General features: G+C 39.6%; 1 protein-coding gene across 5 annotated transcripts in view; it reads right to left on the reverse strand.

The window, feature by feature from the left end:
- The window catches only part of PTPN3 (protein tyrosine phosphatase non-receptor type 3), a 288,986-nt gene that overhangs the window by 31,569 nt on the left and 237,854 nt on the right, over positions 1–19,563 (reverse strand). For all 5 annotated transcript variants that reach the window (XM_021004563.2, XM_021004569.2, XM_021004570.2 and 2 more), the window contains exons 15-19: positions 18,748–18,928; positions 18,204–18,281; positions 14,821–14,877; positions 10,949–11,105; positions 6,006–6,169 (exon numbers count right to left, since the gene is read on the reverse strand). In XM_021004563.2, the coding sequence (XP_020860222.1) occupies positions 6,006–6,169; positions 10,949–11,105; positions 14,821–14,877; positions 18,204–18,281; positions 18,748–18,928 (637 nt within the window). The remainder of the gene's footprint in view (positions 1–6,005; positions 6,170–10,948; positions 11,106–14,820; positions 14,878–18,203; positions 18,282–18,747; positions 18,929–19,563) is intronic.

The raw sequence follows: 19,563 nt of genomic DNA on the forward strand, positions 1-19,563 counted from the left end.
CCTGGGAACACTGGATTTTGGCTATAATATTCCTAGGAGTTTTCCTTTGGGGATCTCCCCTTCAGGAGGTGATTGGTGGATTCTTTCAATTTCTAGTTTACCCTCTGGTTCTAGAATATCAGGGCAGTTTTCCTTGACAATTTCTTGAAAGATGATGTCTAGGATCTTTTTTTGATCACGGCTTTCAGGTAGTCCAATAATTTTTAAGTTCTCTCTCCTGGATGTATTTTCCAGGTCAGTTGTTTTTCCAATGAGATTTCACACTGTCATCTATTTGTTCATCCTTTTGTTTTTTTAAAAATAATTTCTTGATTTCTCATAAAGTCGTTAGCTTTCATTTACTCCATTCTAATTTTTAAGGAATTATTCTCTTCAGTGAGCTTTTGGACCTCCTTCTCCATTTGGCCAATTTTGCTTTTTAAGGCATTATTCTTCTCATTGGCTTTTTAGACCTCTTTTGCCATTTGGATTAGGCTATTTTTTAAGGTGTTATTTTCTTCAGTATTTTTTTTGGGTCTCCTTTAGCAAGCCGTTGACTCATTTTTCATGATTTTCTTGCATCACTCTCATTTCTCTTCCCAATTTTTCCTCTACTTCTCTTATTTGCTTCTCAAAATCTTTTCTGAGTTCTTTCATGGCCAATTCATATTTTTCTTGGAGGTTTTGGATGTAGGAACTTTGATTTTGTTGTCTTCTTCTGGTTATATGTTTTGATCTTCTTTGTCACCAAAGTAAGATTCTATAGTCTGAATTTTTTTCTGCTGTTTGCTCATGTTCCCAGCCAATTGCTTGACTTTTTAACTCTTTGTTGAGGTAGGGCTCTGCTTCCAGTGTGGAGGGTATACTACCCCAAGCTTCTGGGGTTTTGTGCAGCTGTTTTCAGAGAAATTTGTAAATTTTCAGTTCTTCCAAGGTGGTATGATCAAAGGAGAAGGGTTTCCTCCTTTCCTGGCCTGTGCTCTGGTCTATGAATGACCACAAGCACTCTCTTTTGCCTTGGAACTGTGAGGAGGATTCCTTCTTCATCACCACCACAAGCTCTGCCATGTCAGTGCTCCTCCTTGCCCCAGGACCACCACCCAGACTGTCGACTCAGAGCCAAGGACAAGCAAAGCAAGAGAATCCTGCCTCAGTGCCAGCAAACAGATCCTTGCAATCCCCCTCTAGTCAACTACTCAATACCCCCTCCGTCTATGGGCCAAGAGCTCCTGAAACAGCCACTACCACTGCCCGAGGGCTGCACCAGCCCGTGCTCCTCTCACCCAGCTTTGACACACTTAATCTTTTTGAACCTCAGTTTCCTCATCTGTAAAATGGGAGTCAAAAATCTTTGTACAGACTGCCTCACTGGGGACGAAAGTGCTCTATAGACTGCAAAATGCTACATAAACATGACCTGATAAAGAGTTAAAAGTTGCTAAATTTTAAAATATACAAAATACTTGCCTAAAAAATTCACCAAACAGAATTCTGTCCTTAAGGAATTAATAAATTTAGTTCCAAATTCACTCTATGAAATAATAATTTCCCTTGCCTTCCAACAAATGCTAAAACTACCGAATTTGAGGGGAAGCTAGGTGGAATACTGGATAGACTGCTGGTCCTGGAGTTTGGACAATTCTTCTTTCTGAATTCAAAGCTGACTTTGGATACTTACTAACTGTGTGACTTTGGGAAAGTCACTTCACCCTATTTGCCTCCATTTCCTCATCTGTAAAATGACCTGGAGATGGAAATGGCAAACTACTCCAGTGTCTTTGCCAAGAAAACCCCAAGTAGGGCCATGAAGATTTGGATGCAACTGAAAACAACTGCAATTTGAAAGTCCCATCTTGCAACTTTCCTCTTCCCTGTTCCTGTTGCCAGCCAGGGCTGACCAGCTGCTTCAAATCTGTGTTAGAGTTAAACTCCAGGAATCATCTAAAGTTCTAAAATGACCTTTTTTTGCCAAGTTCAACAAAAACTGTTTTGATGTAAGGAACAGAGATAGGGCTGGACCTATGATTTGTGGGTGTTGGCACAAGTGAGGAAACCTCCCTCTACCCATATATGTTGGCACCTTCTCTGCAATCTATAATCTGCACATCATATCTGGGCACTGAATAATTAAGCAATTTGCCCAGGTGTATGTTAGAGGCAGGATTTGAATGCAGCTCCAAGGCCAGATCTCTACCCACAACACCATCCTGCCTCTTACATCAATGCAAAGGTTGTTTTTAAAAAGAGTACAAGCATTAGCTTAGGAATAGAGCAGTCAACGTAGGTACAAACTACCAGTTTCTTATCTATAAGACCAGGGTGTCAAATATGTAGGCCCTGCAATATTTCCCTTTCCCCACAAACCAGATTAAAATATAACTGAGAAATATTTCACAAAATAAACAAAAATACAATAAAACATAGATAATGTTAATATGTAGTTTTTTAAGTCAACATATAGTCTGCAGGTATCCTTCTGGATTGCTTAGTGGTCCCCATTTTTATTTGAGTTTGACGCCAATGTATAAAGACCATCTCATAGCAACATCACTATCAATCAGATGTTGGACCCAGCCTTGACAGTAATGCAGTTGATTCTTTAGCCTTATGTATGAATCCTGTAATTAACTGCACTATTGCTCCAGGGGGGGGGGCATCTAGAAGAAGATAAATTCAAGAGATAGATCTCAAATTTAAAATGGGAAGAATTCTATTTTGGGGGGGTGGTAAGGAGGGAGGCAATAGAGGGTTAAGTGACTTGCCCAGGGTCACACAGCTAGTAACTGTCTGAGGCTAGAGTTGGTTTTTTTGGTGAGATAATCAGGTGGCAGTTTTTGGTGACCAGTTTCCTCATCTGTAAAATGAAGGGGTTAGCTCCTGGCAACTCTAGAGCTCTATCATCCGTCTCCCGTAATTTTTATTCATATTTTCACATAAAGCCTTCACTAGCACTCTAGCGACCTCCTCTTGTTCTCTGAATATCCTGAGAGTACCAACAAACCAACTGGGCTACCGTCATCAGTTATGAATGCACGTCCTCTTCTATACCTCACTTCTGTCTGAGCTGTTGGGAACACTCTGCACCTCTTATCTGCACAACCTTCATCACCCCAATGCCCTATGGGTTATTTTGAATTTCAGTTCTGAGACCCTGGTATTAATCTGGTTTATCAAAATATATCATCTTGGAGAATGTTACTGTGAACAAAGCATTCTCTTGCAACAGCGGGCAGTTTGGGATTATGTGAAGCACTGAACCGCTTCTCCAATGTACTCCTGCTCAGATGTACTCCTGGGATCAATTCTGGGCCCGGCTTACTATCCATCTGCAGTTTCATGATAAAACATGAACAGTAACATATCGCCAATATACAAATATGGATGGTTATTATCCAAAACACACACTGATCAATTAATTCAACAAGCTGCCAATACGTCTGCATGCTATAATCTAGATTTTATTATAAATACTTTATTTAAAAGTGTAAAAATCATTCTTATCTTGTGGGTTGTGTAAGTACAGGCGGCAGATTGGATCTGGCCTGTGGGCTACAGGGTCTACTGACCCTGACCAGACCATGCACACATTTCATCACATGTCATTTTCCCAAGCAGATGATTAGAGGTAGCAGGCCATTGTGGATGAGTGGTTGAGCTTAGTGTCAGGAAGACGTGGCCTTAAATCCTGTCTCTGACACTTAATAGCTGTGTGAACATGGAGGATTCCCTTGACTTCCCTAAGCCTCAGTTTCCTCATCCATAAAATGGGAGGCAGTGTAGGAGAATGGGCTACCCTTCAACTAAAGAAGACCTGGGTTCACATAGGACCAAAGCACTTTACACCAACAAGTAATGATATGTAAGAAATATCATCTCCACAACAGAGAGCTTTTGTAGCATTTGGGCTGACTGATATCAGGGCCGTAGTGAATTGTTTCTTCAATTCCTTCAAAGTGTTTAGGTACCAAAGAATGATCTATGTGGGGCAGGGTCAACGTAGAAAAGCACAGGATAAAACAACTGTCCTAGTTCCTTGTAGATTTCAGGAATCCCCAGAGATCTGTGATGTAGGTGACATCCCTGCCACACCTTTCAAAGGTGTGCCTATTACTGTCCTCCTCTCCATGACCCCCCAGGAACCCTAGTTCTTCTTGCTTCAGTCAAGTCACCCACATTCACAGCCACCTGGGGGAACTCCCCATGCCTTTGCTGCCCTTTTTAGCCTTCAGAAGAGATTCAGACAAAGTTCTCTTGGAAAATTTGAGTAGAGAGAAAGCACTCTTAGCTGTGGGTATCAGAGAAGGCTTAATGGAGGAAGAGGAAGCTGAGCGGAGAAAGAAAGGGAGAAATGAAAAGAGCCTATTCCAGGATGGGTGATGGCCTGAACAAACAAATGTCCTGAGGCAGGTGGGAGCATGGTGGGCTTGGGAAATAGCTAATAGCCCAGTTTAGCCGGACAAGGGCTGTGGGAAAGGAAACAATGGTAAATAAGGCCAGAAGGGTCAGCAGGAAGCAGACTGATGAAGGCTATCCTTAGCCTGGCAAAAATGTGCATACTTTTAGCCCCTGGATGCTTTTGAACAAAAGAGTGACATGTTCAAAACCCATGCATTAGGAAGATTATCTGGGGCAGTTTTTGCCATCCCCCTCTGTAAGTCAGTGTTACTCTTGGCTGTCATGTCTTTCCACTTGGCAATGACATTTTGTCTGGCTGAGACAGTTTCTAGGCTCTTTAGGGTTTCCCATTCTGCATTCAACATTTCTAGGAAACAGTAATAGAGCCAATATCCTTATGTTCATTTATTTCCCACTGACAATCAACAGCCTGTTTAAACAGGTTGGCCAAGCTTCCATAACTCCATGAAGTATTGCTAATGGCTGTATTCTAGTCTTAGCTTTGTCACAACTAACTGTGTGACCTTGGGCAGGTCACTTCTCTATAAGCCTCAGTTTCCTCTGCACCTCCATGTACTCTTCCATCCAGTGACACCAGCCTCTTTCCTCTTCCTTGCACAAGACACTCCCTTTTGGGATTCTGGGCATTTTCTCTGGCCATCCCCACAGCTGGAATTCTCCCCCTCCTCGTCTGCACCACGTGGGTTCCTTCAAGCCTCAGCTAAAATCCTCCCCTCTATGAGAAGCAATTCTCAATTTCCTTTAATGCAAAGCGCCTTCCCTCTAGAATAATTTCCAATTTATTGTGTATGTATCTTGTTTGTGTTTGGCTGTTTATATCTCATCTCTTCAATTAGACTGTGAGCTCTTTGGGGAACAGGGACCATTTGTGCGTTTCCCCGGGTCTCCAGGGCTTAGTGCAGCGCCTGGCACGTTGTTGGTGCTTAATAAATGCTTAACCCGAACTTAACCCTTGACAAACAAAATGAGGGCTCTTCTTCTACTTGTTTAACTTTTCCATAATGTTGCAGACACCACATAGGTGATATTAAGTCCTCCAAATTGACTTAAATGTAAAAATGTATGTGATAATGCCTACAGTCCCTTACCTCACAAGGGAACTGTGAAGCTCAACTGGTATAAAATAGGTTAAAAGTACTGCAAACTTTAAAATGCTATCTAAATGCCAGTTATTCTTATAATACTGCCTTCTTAAGCATCTTTTTCAACATCTGAATTCTCTGAAAGTCCTTCCTCCCCAACCCCTGATGCATTTTTTCTGACTACCCAACTATAAGAAAACATGAAGACAAAAAGGTGCTTAAATCAATTTCTTGAGGCCTGCACCCTAATCTATTTTAGGCTTAAGGTCTACTGTGACATCCTAAGAACAAACAGGCTTGGGCACAGAAATCATGGACTGGTAGAGCTGTAAAGACCCCCCACTATATGTCCCTGACCCCCAACAAATGGCTTGTTTGGTGTTCTATGCACAGAGGAAAAAAAACCCTCTACTTATGACTGTTATTGTCAGTTTAGTAGCAAGCATGTGGTTCTGACAGGCAAGGCAGAACTGACTGGCTTGAGGCTAATGATTAATTCTGTCAAATACAGCATTGGGTATCTCTTACCTCGAACTGCATAAGTACGGTCCCACTTTCTAGGCCTTCCTTTAGTTGCTCTATAGATTCTTCCAAGGTGGTGTCATACTTTGAATTCATAGGGAGAATGGACTCCGGGAAAAGTTGACAGTTTATTTCATCTTCTGATTTGGCTTCAGCAAATGAATGGACAACTACAAGAGACAAGAATTAGAACATTTCATGTAGTAAAAACTGACTCATAATATTTTTCCAAAACAAGGTTACATGCAAACACAGAACACTGGTGGCTGTTTGCAATTTTTCCCGTATGTAGCTTATTAAATGATCACAGGACACACACAGAGATGCTATAGTATAACAGTAAGTGACCGCAGACATACTATGTCACAGGCGATGTCTTGACTTTCGAGTGAACTGAATTTAAGCGAGGCAGAGCTATGCCAAGTTGTCAGTCTCATTCCCTCTTCTTGAGTCACTGAAGTCCAGTGGCAGGACAAAAGTCAAGATGACAGACAGGCCAACAGTACATGTAACAAACTAGTCTTTCTGCTTTGCCCTACATGTTGTGATTTTTAGTGGTGATTGACACTGAGGAGCTTTCACTGAAGGTGGGGAACATGGGAAAAAGGCTCAAAAGGAAATATTTTTCCATTATTGGCAATTTTTTCCTTAGTGTAGGCATCACCCAAGGCTCAGTCTTGGGCCCTCTTTTTTTTTCTTTTTACCCTATTATAGCTGCTTTCCTAGCACGAGACTCACTAGTTGGGTGACTGTGGGTAAATAATTTAACTTCTTAAAGCCTCAGTTTATTTTCAGTAAAATGGGGATGATGTGTGCTACTACCTACATTTCTCGAAGTTGTTATATGAGGACTGTGTAAGTTAATGGATGGGACACATTACAATATATATAATTTCCACATCAATACTTCTAAACTTCACCTTTCCCCTTAACTATATGCTGCATCACCAACTACCCACATTACAAATGCATGTTCCATTTTTATCTCACACTCAACAGATCTAAAAAAAACAAAACCCCCCAAACTCTCAATATTTTAACCTTAAACCATTCCCTATCCTTACTTCTGTATACCTATTAAAAGTCTCATCACTCTTCTATTCAGCAAGCTTCCCTTATTCCTTATATCTCACCAGTCACCAAGTCCTATCATTTCCTCAAAGAACAGATAAGATTTAGAGCTATAAGGGGCTTTGTAGGTCAACTATTCCAACCCTTTCACTTTATAGATAAGGGGAAAAAAATCCCAAATTGTGAAGCCATAGGCTGAAAAGGAGCAAGTCTGGGATTTCAAAACCAGGTCATCAGGCTTTAGAGTTCGTGATTTCCACTTTTCCAGTCATCTTATACTTGCCTCTCTACCCACACACTCTTTGTTGTTATTCAGTCGTTTCCAACTCTTCATGACCCCATTTGGGGTTTTCATGGCAAAGATACTGCAGTGGTTTACTGTGTCCTTCTCTAGGTCATTTTACAGATGAGGAAACTGAGGCAAACAGGGTTAAGTGACTTGTCCAGGGTCACACAGCTCGTAAGTGTCTGAGGCCAGATTTGAACTCAGGAAGATGAGTCTTCCTGACTCAGGCCCAGCACTTTATTCATTGCACCAACTAGCTGCCACCATTCTACAACCACCATGTACTCTACAATCCTGCTATCCTGGCCTCCTTGCAGCTCCTCAAATGTGACCCTCACCTCTGCCTCTGAATTTCTCCAGTTTTCTTTAATTCTCACTTTCTATAAGAGGGTCATTTTGGTCCCCTCCAGCTGCTAGGGCCTTCCCTCCTAAGATTACCTTCCATCTACCCTGCACATATCTTCTATGTACTGACATTATTCACGTGTTTTCTCTGTTGGAATGTGAGCTCCTTGAGGGAAGGGAGCAGGTTTTTGCCTTTCTCTTTATCTCTGGGGCTTAGCAAAATGGCTGGCACCTAATAAAGGCCTAAGAAATGCTCAATGATTAGTCAACTGCTCTTTCTATAGCACCACACTGCCTCTTTCTTTTTAAATGTCCTCACCCCCATTTCTTCCTTTCCTGGGCCCAACTTATCCCAAATGATCTCACATTTAGACTATGGAATCTCCTAAATCGCCTTTCTGTTTTCCACCTCTTTTCCTCTCAATTCTTTTTCTATAATGTTGACAGGTTAAACTGCTTAATTCATAGCTTTATTCCTATCACTTCAAATATGAAAAACCATCAACGGCTTTCTAATATGCACACGAGAAAATAAAAATCCAAACCCCTTAGCTTGGCACTAAAATTCCTCTACCAAATCAAGATGACCTACCTTCGCAATCTTTTCTCTCCCTATTCTCTGACACAAACCTTCCATTCCTATCTAAGTGGCTTCCTCAAGGTTCCCCAAACAGGACTTTATTTTTCTGCTGCTTTTCATGACTTAGTTAGGTGGCTTAGTATTACAGTGCTAGGCCTGGAATTAGGAAGATTTGTATTCAAATCCTACCAGATACTTACTAGCTGGGTGGCCCTGAGCAAATCACTTAACCTGTTTGCCTCAGTTTCCTTTTCTGTAAAATGAGGATAATGACAACAACTTTTTTTTTGAAAGGGTTGTTGTCAAGATCAAATGAGATAATAATTGTAAAGCACTTAGCACAGTGCCTGGCACACAGTAAGGGCTATATAAATGTTATTTATTGCTACTGTTACTGCTGTCACTACTGCTGTCACCACCGCTACCACCACCACCATCACCACTAGCTGTGTGAATCTGGGCAAATCACTTAACCTCAGCTAGCTTCGGTTTTCTCCTCTGTAAAATGAGGATAATAATAGCACTTACCTCCCAGGATCGTTGTGAGGATTAAATGAGATAATTTTAAAGCACTTAGCACAGTACCTGGCACACAGTAAGTACTATATAAATGTTAGTAGTTGTTATTACTAGCTATGTGACCCTGGTCAAGTCACTTAAACCTCTATCTCCCTCTGCTTCCTCATCTATAAAACGGGAGATAATGTTAGCACCTTCCTCCCCAGGGTAGATGTGAGGATCAAAGGAATGAATACAGGCAAAGTGCTTTGCAAACCTTAAAGCGCTACATAAACACTACCACCATTATGATTACGATTATTATCATTCTTTCTCCTTCATGACTTCCTCTTTGCATTATCTGACCCTGACCTGTCCTCTAAGGTCCAGATGAAATATGACCCCCCTGAAGCCTTCCCTGATTGTATCTTTTCATATACATATGTGCTATCCCCCCCCCCCCAAGCCGTGTTTACTTTATTCTTTTCTGTATTTCTCAAGGTTCTAGTAAGTGCCTGATGAATAATTGGCACATTTAAGTCATTTGTGTCTTTGCTGTTGTTTTACAGTGAATAACAATCACTTATGAGTCAAGGTTGAAAACTGTCATTCATATGAATATCGGCAGTCCCAGCTTTCCCCCCTCAACAATGTGCTCTTAGAAACCATGTCAGACAAAAGAACAACTTAAGGCATGTTTTCCCATGAGAACAATATTGTAAGTGGGATTTAGAAACTGGATCAAGGACTCTGCATTTGTCATGGATATGACAAAGAGCGGCGATATTTAAAAAACACATACGCCTGCTATATACCTTGTTAATCATTCAAAACTGGGCTTTAAATCCTCCAAGATGTGCACAGATGGATTGTACACATCAATTATACAAGGAGTCCTGGTACTTTTCAGGACAAAATGTGCATGGGGCACATAATAATAAAGTACCTACAACATTTAATTAAGAATGATTTGGGGTGCTTTCTTAGAATCAAGACAGGGTTTGCGTGGGTGATTGTGGGTGATTTGGGTGACCAGGGTTCTTAAAATTGCTGTCCACAAAAGTGTTAACTACTAAACTGTTTTCCTCTTCATATGTCTTTCTTCCCTGCCACGAGTGGGTACATTCAAAAAGCATTCCACTGATCTTTGAGCTTGCTCAAAGGAGCAAGTGATCAGTGAACACTGGTGGTCGTGGCAAACTTCTCAAGTCGGTCAACAAGTATTTACCAAATGTCTATTATGTGCCAGCAAGCACTACTATGCTAAGCGCTGGGGATACAAAGAAAGGCAAAAAACAGGGTCCAAACATAGAGGACAGTCAGTAAAATTACTTGGAGTGCAGAGATGGAGTACTGTGTGCAAGGAACAAGGAGGTCAGTATCAACGGATACCAGTATACATGAGGGAAGTTAAGATACAAGAAGCCTGGAAATGCAGGAAGGGGCCAAGTTATGAAGGGTTTTAAGGTACTAAAGAGAATTGTTATTTTTAAAGGCAGAAATTAGGGATGTTTTGTTTTATATTCCTACCTTTCTTAGATGAAGGTCAAGCAAGGCAACTGCCCTTCATATCTCATCAACTTCTTGATGCCACTGCCAAGGATGGGTGGGACCACTACTCCATCCTTCTAGATTAGTATTCTTTGTTAGGGTAAATTTTCCTTTTTCACCTACACTCACCCATCTCTTGGCTACACCCACTAACTATAGCCACTCATACTCTGTTTAGGCCTTCTTCCCACCTTTAACCTCTTCGGGTTCAACACAAACCTAATGGTATCTAAGGGAAAGCAAAGAAATCCATATATGTACACTATCAAGGGAGAGTTTCAGAGAGTAATACAGAAAAAAAAATAGAGCTCAATAATAAATAAATGGATAATATTGAAATAAATGGATACATTTAGTTTTTCTCCTTATAGCTCCCCTCCCCCAAAATAAAAACTATAGGGAAATGCCTTCCATTTTGGAACGGACACCCATGTTAGATTTCTTCACAGTCAGTAAATGAGAACCAGGCTTCTTGCAATAGCAGATTACTATTTATAAGATGTTAAAATGCCACAGAATTAAAGACATACTAAATTTATACATGTAATACAACTCCTTTACAGGGACAATACATTGTCATTTATCAAATTAACTCCTATTCTTATGATTCATAGTTACCTTTCCTCCTGATCAATAGTGCCAGTTCTCTTGTGTGCGACTCCCGGCTGGCTTTGATAAACATCACCACTTGATCGTGGGTGTGCTCTGAGATGTCTCTGCCATTTATAAGTACTATTTGATCCCCTTCATTCAGCTTAGGAATGCATTTATCAGCCTGTTTCAAGATCAAACAAAATGTATTAGGTTACTATAGCTACCTTCCTGGGTAGCGAAGAAATACCATTCCTTCCTGTGCTGGGGTCTTGGGACTACAATCAAGAATTCATTATTCTCTTCATCTACTATCCTGTTGCATCCTTTGGAGACAGTGTGGCACGATGGAAAGAACACTGGGTCTGGAAACAAAGGCCCAGGGTTCAAATCTCTCCTTTGATACTTCTAACATCTCAGAACTGTGACCTCGGGCAAGTCCCTTCATCTCCTCGTGCCTCAGTTTCCTCCTCCCAGCTCTAGAGCTATGATTCTATGCATCAATAGCTATGTTGAGAACTCTTAAAATTTGAGGCTACTTTCAAGTAGCTTCAAACAGAATTCAGCTGAAAAAATGTTTTTAAAGTAAAACTAACAACTACACAGAAGCTCTATTTTCTTAAGGCAGTCACCATCCATTTATTACTATAATGACGAGCAAACACTGCTATCTTTCTGTTGCTATTTTTTTTTTCAGAAAACCTTTTGTCCATATCCTGCCTTCATATCGGCGGCAGCAGCAACAGCAGCAAACACTTCAGTTAATCCTCATTCCATCTGCTAATAACATCAAGTAAGATGAGCTACTAATGAGACTAAAATTTATAAGGGACTCTGATGAGTTAGAGACAGAAGACACGACGTCATACTGTGTGTTAACCGTTCAGCAAGAAAAAGGCAAAATAGCTACTTTTTGGACAAAGATCCCATAGATTCTATGTCTCTAACAACATGAGTGTTGTCCTTCCAAGCAGTAATTTGGGGAGGCCATACATTTACAACCAACTATGGCATTACTGCACCAAACCCATTTGTCTGTTCTGAAATTCCCCTCATGGCTAGTTTCCAAGTTAAAGAAGAAAGCCAATATTGCTTCTTTACTTTTTTCCCCCCCAATAAAAATAGCAATGTCTAAGATAAGCAACCACCTCACTTATTAGACTCCAAGTGTCTTATGCTTGCTTCCCCAAAACCAAACCCACTCTCAGAAGATGATCTTTCAGGAACAATGAATATATTTCAAAGAATGTGCTGCCAACTTAAAAGGAGATTTTAAACAATGGTTTATGTTTTGGGCAGTGGCTACAGCACCGGAATAAGTGTCATCTCCAAAGAAGAATAATTTAGAGAGATCAACATCCATTTGGTTGTGTAAGTTGTGGTAGGCTTTAAAAAACAACAACAACAACAATATACACCTCTGTTTAGTTTTTTTATCATCACACCTCATTTGTAGAAATCCTAAGACCTTAGAACTGCCATTGAAGATAATCCAGCTGAACTGGTCACTTAAGGCAACTCAAACTTAAGAGAGTTTAAGTTTCTAGCCCAAAGGTCTGGCAAACTATGGCCCCAGTGTAAAACGTGGCCCAAAGCCTATTTTTGTACAGCCAGTGGAGGTAAGAATATTGCTGTTGTTGTTTTTTTATATTTTTAAATAAAATAAAACTTTATTTAAAAACGTAAAATTCATTCTTAGCTTGGGCAGTACAAGAACAGGTGGCTGGCTGGATTTGGCTCTAAAGTTTGCCAGGCCCTGGTCTAGCTCAAGTTAGTGGGGTTAGGACTAGAGTCCATGGTTTTCAATTCCGTGCTTTTCCTACACTTGTGTCCCAACTAAACTTCAAACTGTTTATGACCAGGAATCATATTTTAGGTCTTTCTTTTTTTAAACTCCCACTGCACCCAGAATAGTACTAGGCATACAAAGTGTACTCAATAAATAACTATTTGAGTAAATAATAATTATTAATAGAGACAAATATGGGCTACTTCATATTAAGGAGAAAAAATCCTGTTAAATATGGCAGAAAAAGATCCTGAGGTATTAGCGAAACACAGGCAAAATGACTCAAAATAAATGTTTTGGAATTGTAAAACTATAGCTGAAGAGATCTGAGAAATCATACAGATCAACTCAAGCACCTTGGCCAAATTTACACAGTCAGAGACAGGATTAGAGCCAAGGTCTCCTGACTTCGAATCCAATTATCTTCCCTGGTAAATATAACGTTAGCACAAATGAATAGGAAAAAGGGACATCAGAAGAAAAGGGATCTTCCCTATGACCCAATTAGTCATTTTTTACTTTTATTCTAGTCTCTTATTCTAGCCTCAGCAATCAGGAAGATGAGGGGAGTTTAATGGGAATGCTGAGGATTTTAATCCAAATGATTTAAAGAGAAAATAAAGAATTAAGTAGTTATCCAAAAATGAAGGGATTCTGTGTAAATGGTAGCAATGTTCTCTGGATATCTAGTAAGGATTAAACATGTAAGAAAGGACCATAAGAAAAATTAGGATTATATTGCTTGAAGAACTGAGTAGTTATTCAAAAATAAAGGGTTATGTATAAATAATGACGATGTTCTTTGGATTTCTATTAAGGATAAAACATGCAAGATTTTGGATTTCCCCTAGAGATTATGACTGGATGGATCTGTGATTTCATTAGCATTAGGAACTTCCAGGTGAGGAAACTTCCTTCACCAATGCAGGTCAACATCTTCTCTGTAATTTATAGTCGTAAGAATTACCATGAGTAGTGGTATCAAATTCAAATAGAAAGAGGGGCCACAAAATGTGCATCGCATATTGACTTAGGAAACCATATTTTAATTTAATGTGTTTTACTGTATTTTGTTAAATATTCCTCAACTACATTTTCATCTGGCTCGCGCCACACAAGGGCCTTGTGGCCGATGGACCCCATGTCTGGCACTGTGACTTGCTCAGGGCCACAAAGCTAGTATATGTTGGAGGTGGCACATGAACCCAAGTGTTGTTGGCTTTGAGGATTAGGATATCTAATCTTTTCATGGACTTGTCAAAAAAGCAGCAAAAGCCTTAGGTTTTCCTCAACTTCTACCCTATCAAACGGCAATGAAAACTAGATTTTTGCCTAAATTAAGAAATCTCACAGTTTAGTTTACACCTAGGCCTGCCGGTCTTTGAATGTGTACCTGTAGAACATGTCAAAATTCTCCTGCTGCAGCCCCAAATCCCTATATAAGTCTTCTTTCAACTCCTTTCCTACTGGTACTGCCTTCCTCCATTCTGGTTAATCTAGCTAACTGCCTCTTTGCTATTTAATCTCTCATAAATCTTCTCCCCCAAAGCTCAAGCTGCTTGGAACAAATAACGTTCTGCCTCACCCACCTCGTTCTGCCACCCACCACCAATCACTCTTTTTCCTCAGGGATGTACATGGTGAGAACGGTAAGGATTAGACAAACCCTGGAACACAAAGATGAGTAATACACAGTACCCCCAAAGTCTCACTGCTGCTTGAGGCATAACTGTACTAAGGCTTCTGTGTTGTTTGTGGAAATTTGACACCTATATTGAAATGCTACTGCTGGTACGCAAAGTAAAGAGGTTTTAGGGGAAAGGACAACAAGACGGGGCAATTTTATTTCCAAGAACGGAGTAACTGACTTCCTTCAGACCATAAGGTTTATTAGCAATTATATCTTCTGATAATCTTAGTGGTGTACTGAAAAGGATACCCAAAAGTGCACAAGCAATGCAAGACACTGTACCTTAATTTTATTCCTTATGAGATAATATTCCTAAGTAATGTGATTCCATAGGAATATTCTAAAGCATAGTATTAAAACATCCATTCATGATAGCTTTTAAACATGAATCTGGAAAATAACATTAAAATGTTAACTCACCGGTGACTCTGGGCTGATTCTTGATACCACAAGAGGCATTTTCTGATCAACACCACCCTAGATGATTTTGTTAAATTAAAAAAAAAAAAGAGTATTTCACATTAATGAAAACAAGTATAGTGAAAAGTACCTAACTTTATTTCAATGTAGTAAAGAAATCAGGATTCTTCCTCACAAAGGGTGCCAAGACTCTGATTTCTATTCTTTTATGTGCATGCGTGCACACACACACACACACACACACACAGTGTTGGGTGTGGAGAAGGGCAGAGATAAGGAGCCTTCTATTTCCCCAATATTCTCACTACCCTGACACATTCCACTAGAGTTTAACATGAATATTAAAAGCTCTCCCTTTATAGGCGTTGTAAACTGGTCTAACCATTTGGAGAACAATTTGGAACTATGTCAAAGGGCTATAACACTGTGCATACCTGCTGACCCAGCAATAATCCCAAAAAGATCAAAGAAAAAAGGACCTACATATACAAAAATATTTATAGCAGCTCCTTCTGTGGCAGCAAAGAATTAGAAATTGGAAGGATGCCTATCAATTGGGGAATGGCTGAACAAGTTGTGGTATATGAGATTGTGATGGAATAATATTGTGTTATAAGAAATGACAAGCAGGATAGTTTTAGAAAAACCTGGGAAGGTTTATGTGAACTGACACAAAGTGAAGTGAGCAGAATCAGGAGATCATCGTACACAGTAACAACAACATTGTAATGATGATCAACTGTGAAAGACTTGGCTTTCTGATCAATATAATGATCCAAGAGATACGGCATCATGAGAATTTCTTCTGGCTATCAGATGACCACACGGTGGCTGAGATACCTTGCGACAGGGGTGTCAAACTCATAGCCTGTGACACGTCCCTTACTGCCCATACCAGATTAAAAGGGCAATTAGGGAATATTTAACAAAATACTGAACAAAAAATGATCCAAAGGATTCATGATGAAAAATGTTATCTACCTCCTGAGAGAGAACTGATGAACTCTGGGTATAGATTGAAGTGAAATTTTTTCACTTTCTGGGTTGTCCTAAGTGGATAGAAGCAAGTAGGCTTTTCGGTGGTAATGCAGCCAGACTTATAAAGTAGGCTAGAATCAGACTGTTTAGAACTTTAGATTTAATTTATATCTTACATGAATTACTTTAAAAGTTCTGATTGGTAGAAAGAAAGTGGAATAATTCTGAAACATGGGGTACTTACTTCTGGTGCCTTCCCTCTGTTATTTATTATCAATTTATCCTGCATATAGAGTATCTGCAAGTTGCCTCTCCATTAGAGTGGCAGATCCTCAAAAGCAAGAACCGTTCTTTGTAGCAACTGGCACATAGCAGGTGCTTAGCGAATGCTTACTGACTGACTGATTTTTAGGAGTCTCTGGACAGCTGGAGGGCAACATGAGGACGAATAGAGAGGGAAGAGATTCCCAGGGGAAAGAGAAAGGTACAGAAAGGGAGGCAGGAGTATGACGAAGACAAATTTCTCAAGCGTTATGAGTTTCTCTAGGGACCAGGTGATTGACAAAGTAGGCTGGCTAACCTATTAGAATGGTCATTCTCAAATATAATCCTTATTCATTTTGAAAGGATTTGATATGAGCATTCTTCCACCTGATTTCATACCAAATTAAGTAACAGGTTTTCTGATCCTCTGAGAAAACAATGATTTTGCCCCTTGTGGCAAAAGTGAGAAATAGATTGTCTGTTCCCATGACACCCCTGTCCTCCTGAAAGTGAGCCAGCAAAGATCCAATGGATTTTTAAAAATCAGAATCCTTCTTTTCACTTTTTAGTTCATTTAACACAATCTCTTTAGTTAATACTAAATTTGGTGACAACCATCATAAAAATATTCCAGATAATCTAGCAGTGTTTTTCACAATGGCTTTCAAACTCTTATGCAATTTTCAAAGGTTCTAATGGGAGGTTGGTTTGGGAGAGATGACAAAAGCGTGCAAGGGAACGGCAGCCATCTCACTGCAGAGAAGATTGTGTAAATGAGATTTATTTCTCCTTCTTCTATGATACGATAGAGTTATTTCTTACCTTGGCCATATGTTGTGTCTTTTCAGTCTTAGAATCGAAGAACGTTTAAACTAGACAAAAAGCTTCAGTTATCATTTAGTTTCTAACAGTGATTGGGACCAGAATTCAACTTATTTATAACCCAGAATTAAAATTCTCCCTCTTCTAGTCTTAGCTGATCTCTGACATCGCAGAATTGATGCTTTCTGGCTATGAGGAATACCTAAGGCCACATTCTAGAGGTTGATAATGAAATGTCTGCTACTATTTTTTAGCAAATAAGCACCAGAAAATAGTAGGATGTTAGAGCTGGAAGGGACCTTTGAGATCATCTGACTCAACCTCCTCATTTTACAGTTGGGGAAACTGAGGCAAACAGTGACTTGTCCAGGGTCACACACACAGAGCTAGTAAGTGTCTGAGGCTGGATCTGAACTCAAGTCTTCCTGTCTCCAAGAAGCCAAGCATTCTGTCCCTTGCTCCACCTCGTCACCTCTACTGTATGTAACACAGACTCTCATGGGTTGAATCAATCAATCAACAAATATTCACCTATTAAGCACCTACTCTGGGCCTACTCTGTGCTAGGCCCAATACATGTAAAAAGAGTTAAGCAAACTCTACCTGCAATGAACTTACATTTTAATAGAACTGATTCCTTATCTTTAGCCAGAACACATTTCTTTTTCAAATTTTTTTAAAAAAATCTTATTTAATATTTTATTTTTTTCCCAATTACATGTAAAACAATTTTAACATTTTTTTTCAAATTCTGAGTTTCAAATTCTCTTCCTTCTTCCCCTCCCTCTGTCATTGAGAAGGCAAGCAATTTGACAAAGGTTATACATGTGTAGTCATGCAAAACACACTTGCATATAAGTCATTCTGTGAAAGAAAACACAGACAAAAAAAAAACCCAAGAAAAATAATATAAAGAATAAGTAGCTTTGATGTGCATTCAGGTTCTACCAGTTCTTTCTCAGGAGACGGAGAGCACCTTTCATCATAAGTCCTTCAGAATTGTCTTGGATCATTATATTGCTGAGAATATCTAAGTTATTCATAGTAGATCATCACACAATATTACTGTTACTGTGTATAGTGTTTTCCTGGTTCTGCTCATTTCACTTTGCATCAGTTCACATATATCTTTCTGTGTTTTTCTGAGAGCATCACACTCATCATTTCTTAAAGTGCAACAGTATTCCATCACAATCATATACAACAACTTGCAGAACACACATTTCTAACGGAAAGTAATAATTCTAATCCTGTTAAAAGGTTTGAAATGTTGTGAAATTACCTATTATATTTACATGAGTTTATGAATACTACTCTACCTTAAGATTAAACCCAAATTTTCCATCTTCATCTGGAGTAATACACACCAGGAGTAGATAACCATCACCACCTTCATTCTGAAATAAATTTGAAGATTATAACAGTAACACATATATCTACTGCTTTAAAGTTTACAAAGTTTCCCAGATAGAAGAAAGTGCTTCACAAATACATCTCATTAACAACCCTGGGAGGAAGGTGCTAGTATTATCCCCATTTTACAGATAAATAAACAGGTTAAGTGACCTGCCCAACGTCATACAGATAGCGTCTGAGGGCAGATTTGAATTCAAGTCTTCCTGACTCCAAGATCTGCGGTGCCACCTAGCTGCTGCAAACTCTATTTCCATTATACTGTGGTACCTTTCAAGACAATCAGTTATAGGGTTGTTTCCCTGTCTAATCATTACAATGCATAACTCAGAGAAAATACTTTATTTTAGTGATAATATATATTTTTCCTATAAAATGTTCGAACTCTCAGCTATATACTTGATTTAGGTCCCCCTACCACAGTATAGTATTTCAACTAGCTAAACTCACCTTATCATAGTAGTCCTGATTAGAATCTTCTGCGAAGCTGCCTTTACGAACACTGGTATAAGTGTCTAAAACTTGATGATCTACCCCATCGATGGAACAGCAACCTGGAGCATTTACAAACTGAGATAAGGTACTGGACGATGTCTGGGTCTGAGAGTTTGGGCTGTCTTCCGATTCATTCCTTCATTAAGAAATATTTTAATAAGTCAATTAGTATTCACAAGAACACACACGACATGTATTTTGCATTGCATTTATTTGGCATGGATTCCCCAAGAGTGTGGGTTTGGGGGGATCATAATTCTTATGCAGGGGTGTACCTGTTGCACAGAAAACCCTCAGGTTATCCTTAAAAGTCAGCAATGGGACCCCATGTACATTTGATAAACTCAAATGCCATTATTGCTTTATTCCCTGACCCCACCTAAGAGTAGAGCTAAGCTCACTATTTTCTTAAGTATTTGTTGGGAGTCCTTTTATCCTGATAAAATTTAGGAGCTGCTGATAATGTGATGTTCTTTGCTTCCCACTCCTGCCTCCCTTTCAAAAGGGCCCTACTCTAATCTCTAGAAAAACAGTGTGCTCAGCTGGAAGTTGTTTTTAAATTACCTTAACCAAGCAAGTCTAGGCATGGATAACCACACAGGGACTTGTCATGCCTCTATTCCCTCTGAAAATGACTTGTCTCTCTTCCCTCAGGTCCTCCCTTCTGGAAGACACTGTGGTTACTACTCTTAGTTGTTCAAGACAATGTGGAAAAGCCTGTCATGTTCTGTATAGTTTGCACAGGTTATTGTTAAACGGTTGGCTGAGAAG

The sequence above is a fragment of the Phascolarctos cinereus genome, unplaced genomic scaffold, assembly GCF_003287225.1.
Source record: "Phascolarctos cinereus isolate Bilbo 61053 unplaced genomic scaffold, phaCin_HiC Scaffold_4;HRSCAF=312, whole genome shotgun sequence".
Taxonomy (NCBI): domain Eukaryota; kingdom Metazoa; phylum Chordata; class Mammalia; order Diprotodontia; family Phascolarctidae; genus Phascolarctos; species Phascolarctos cinereus.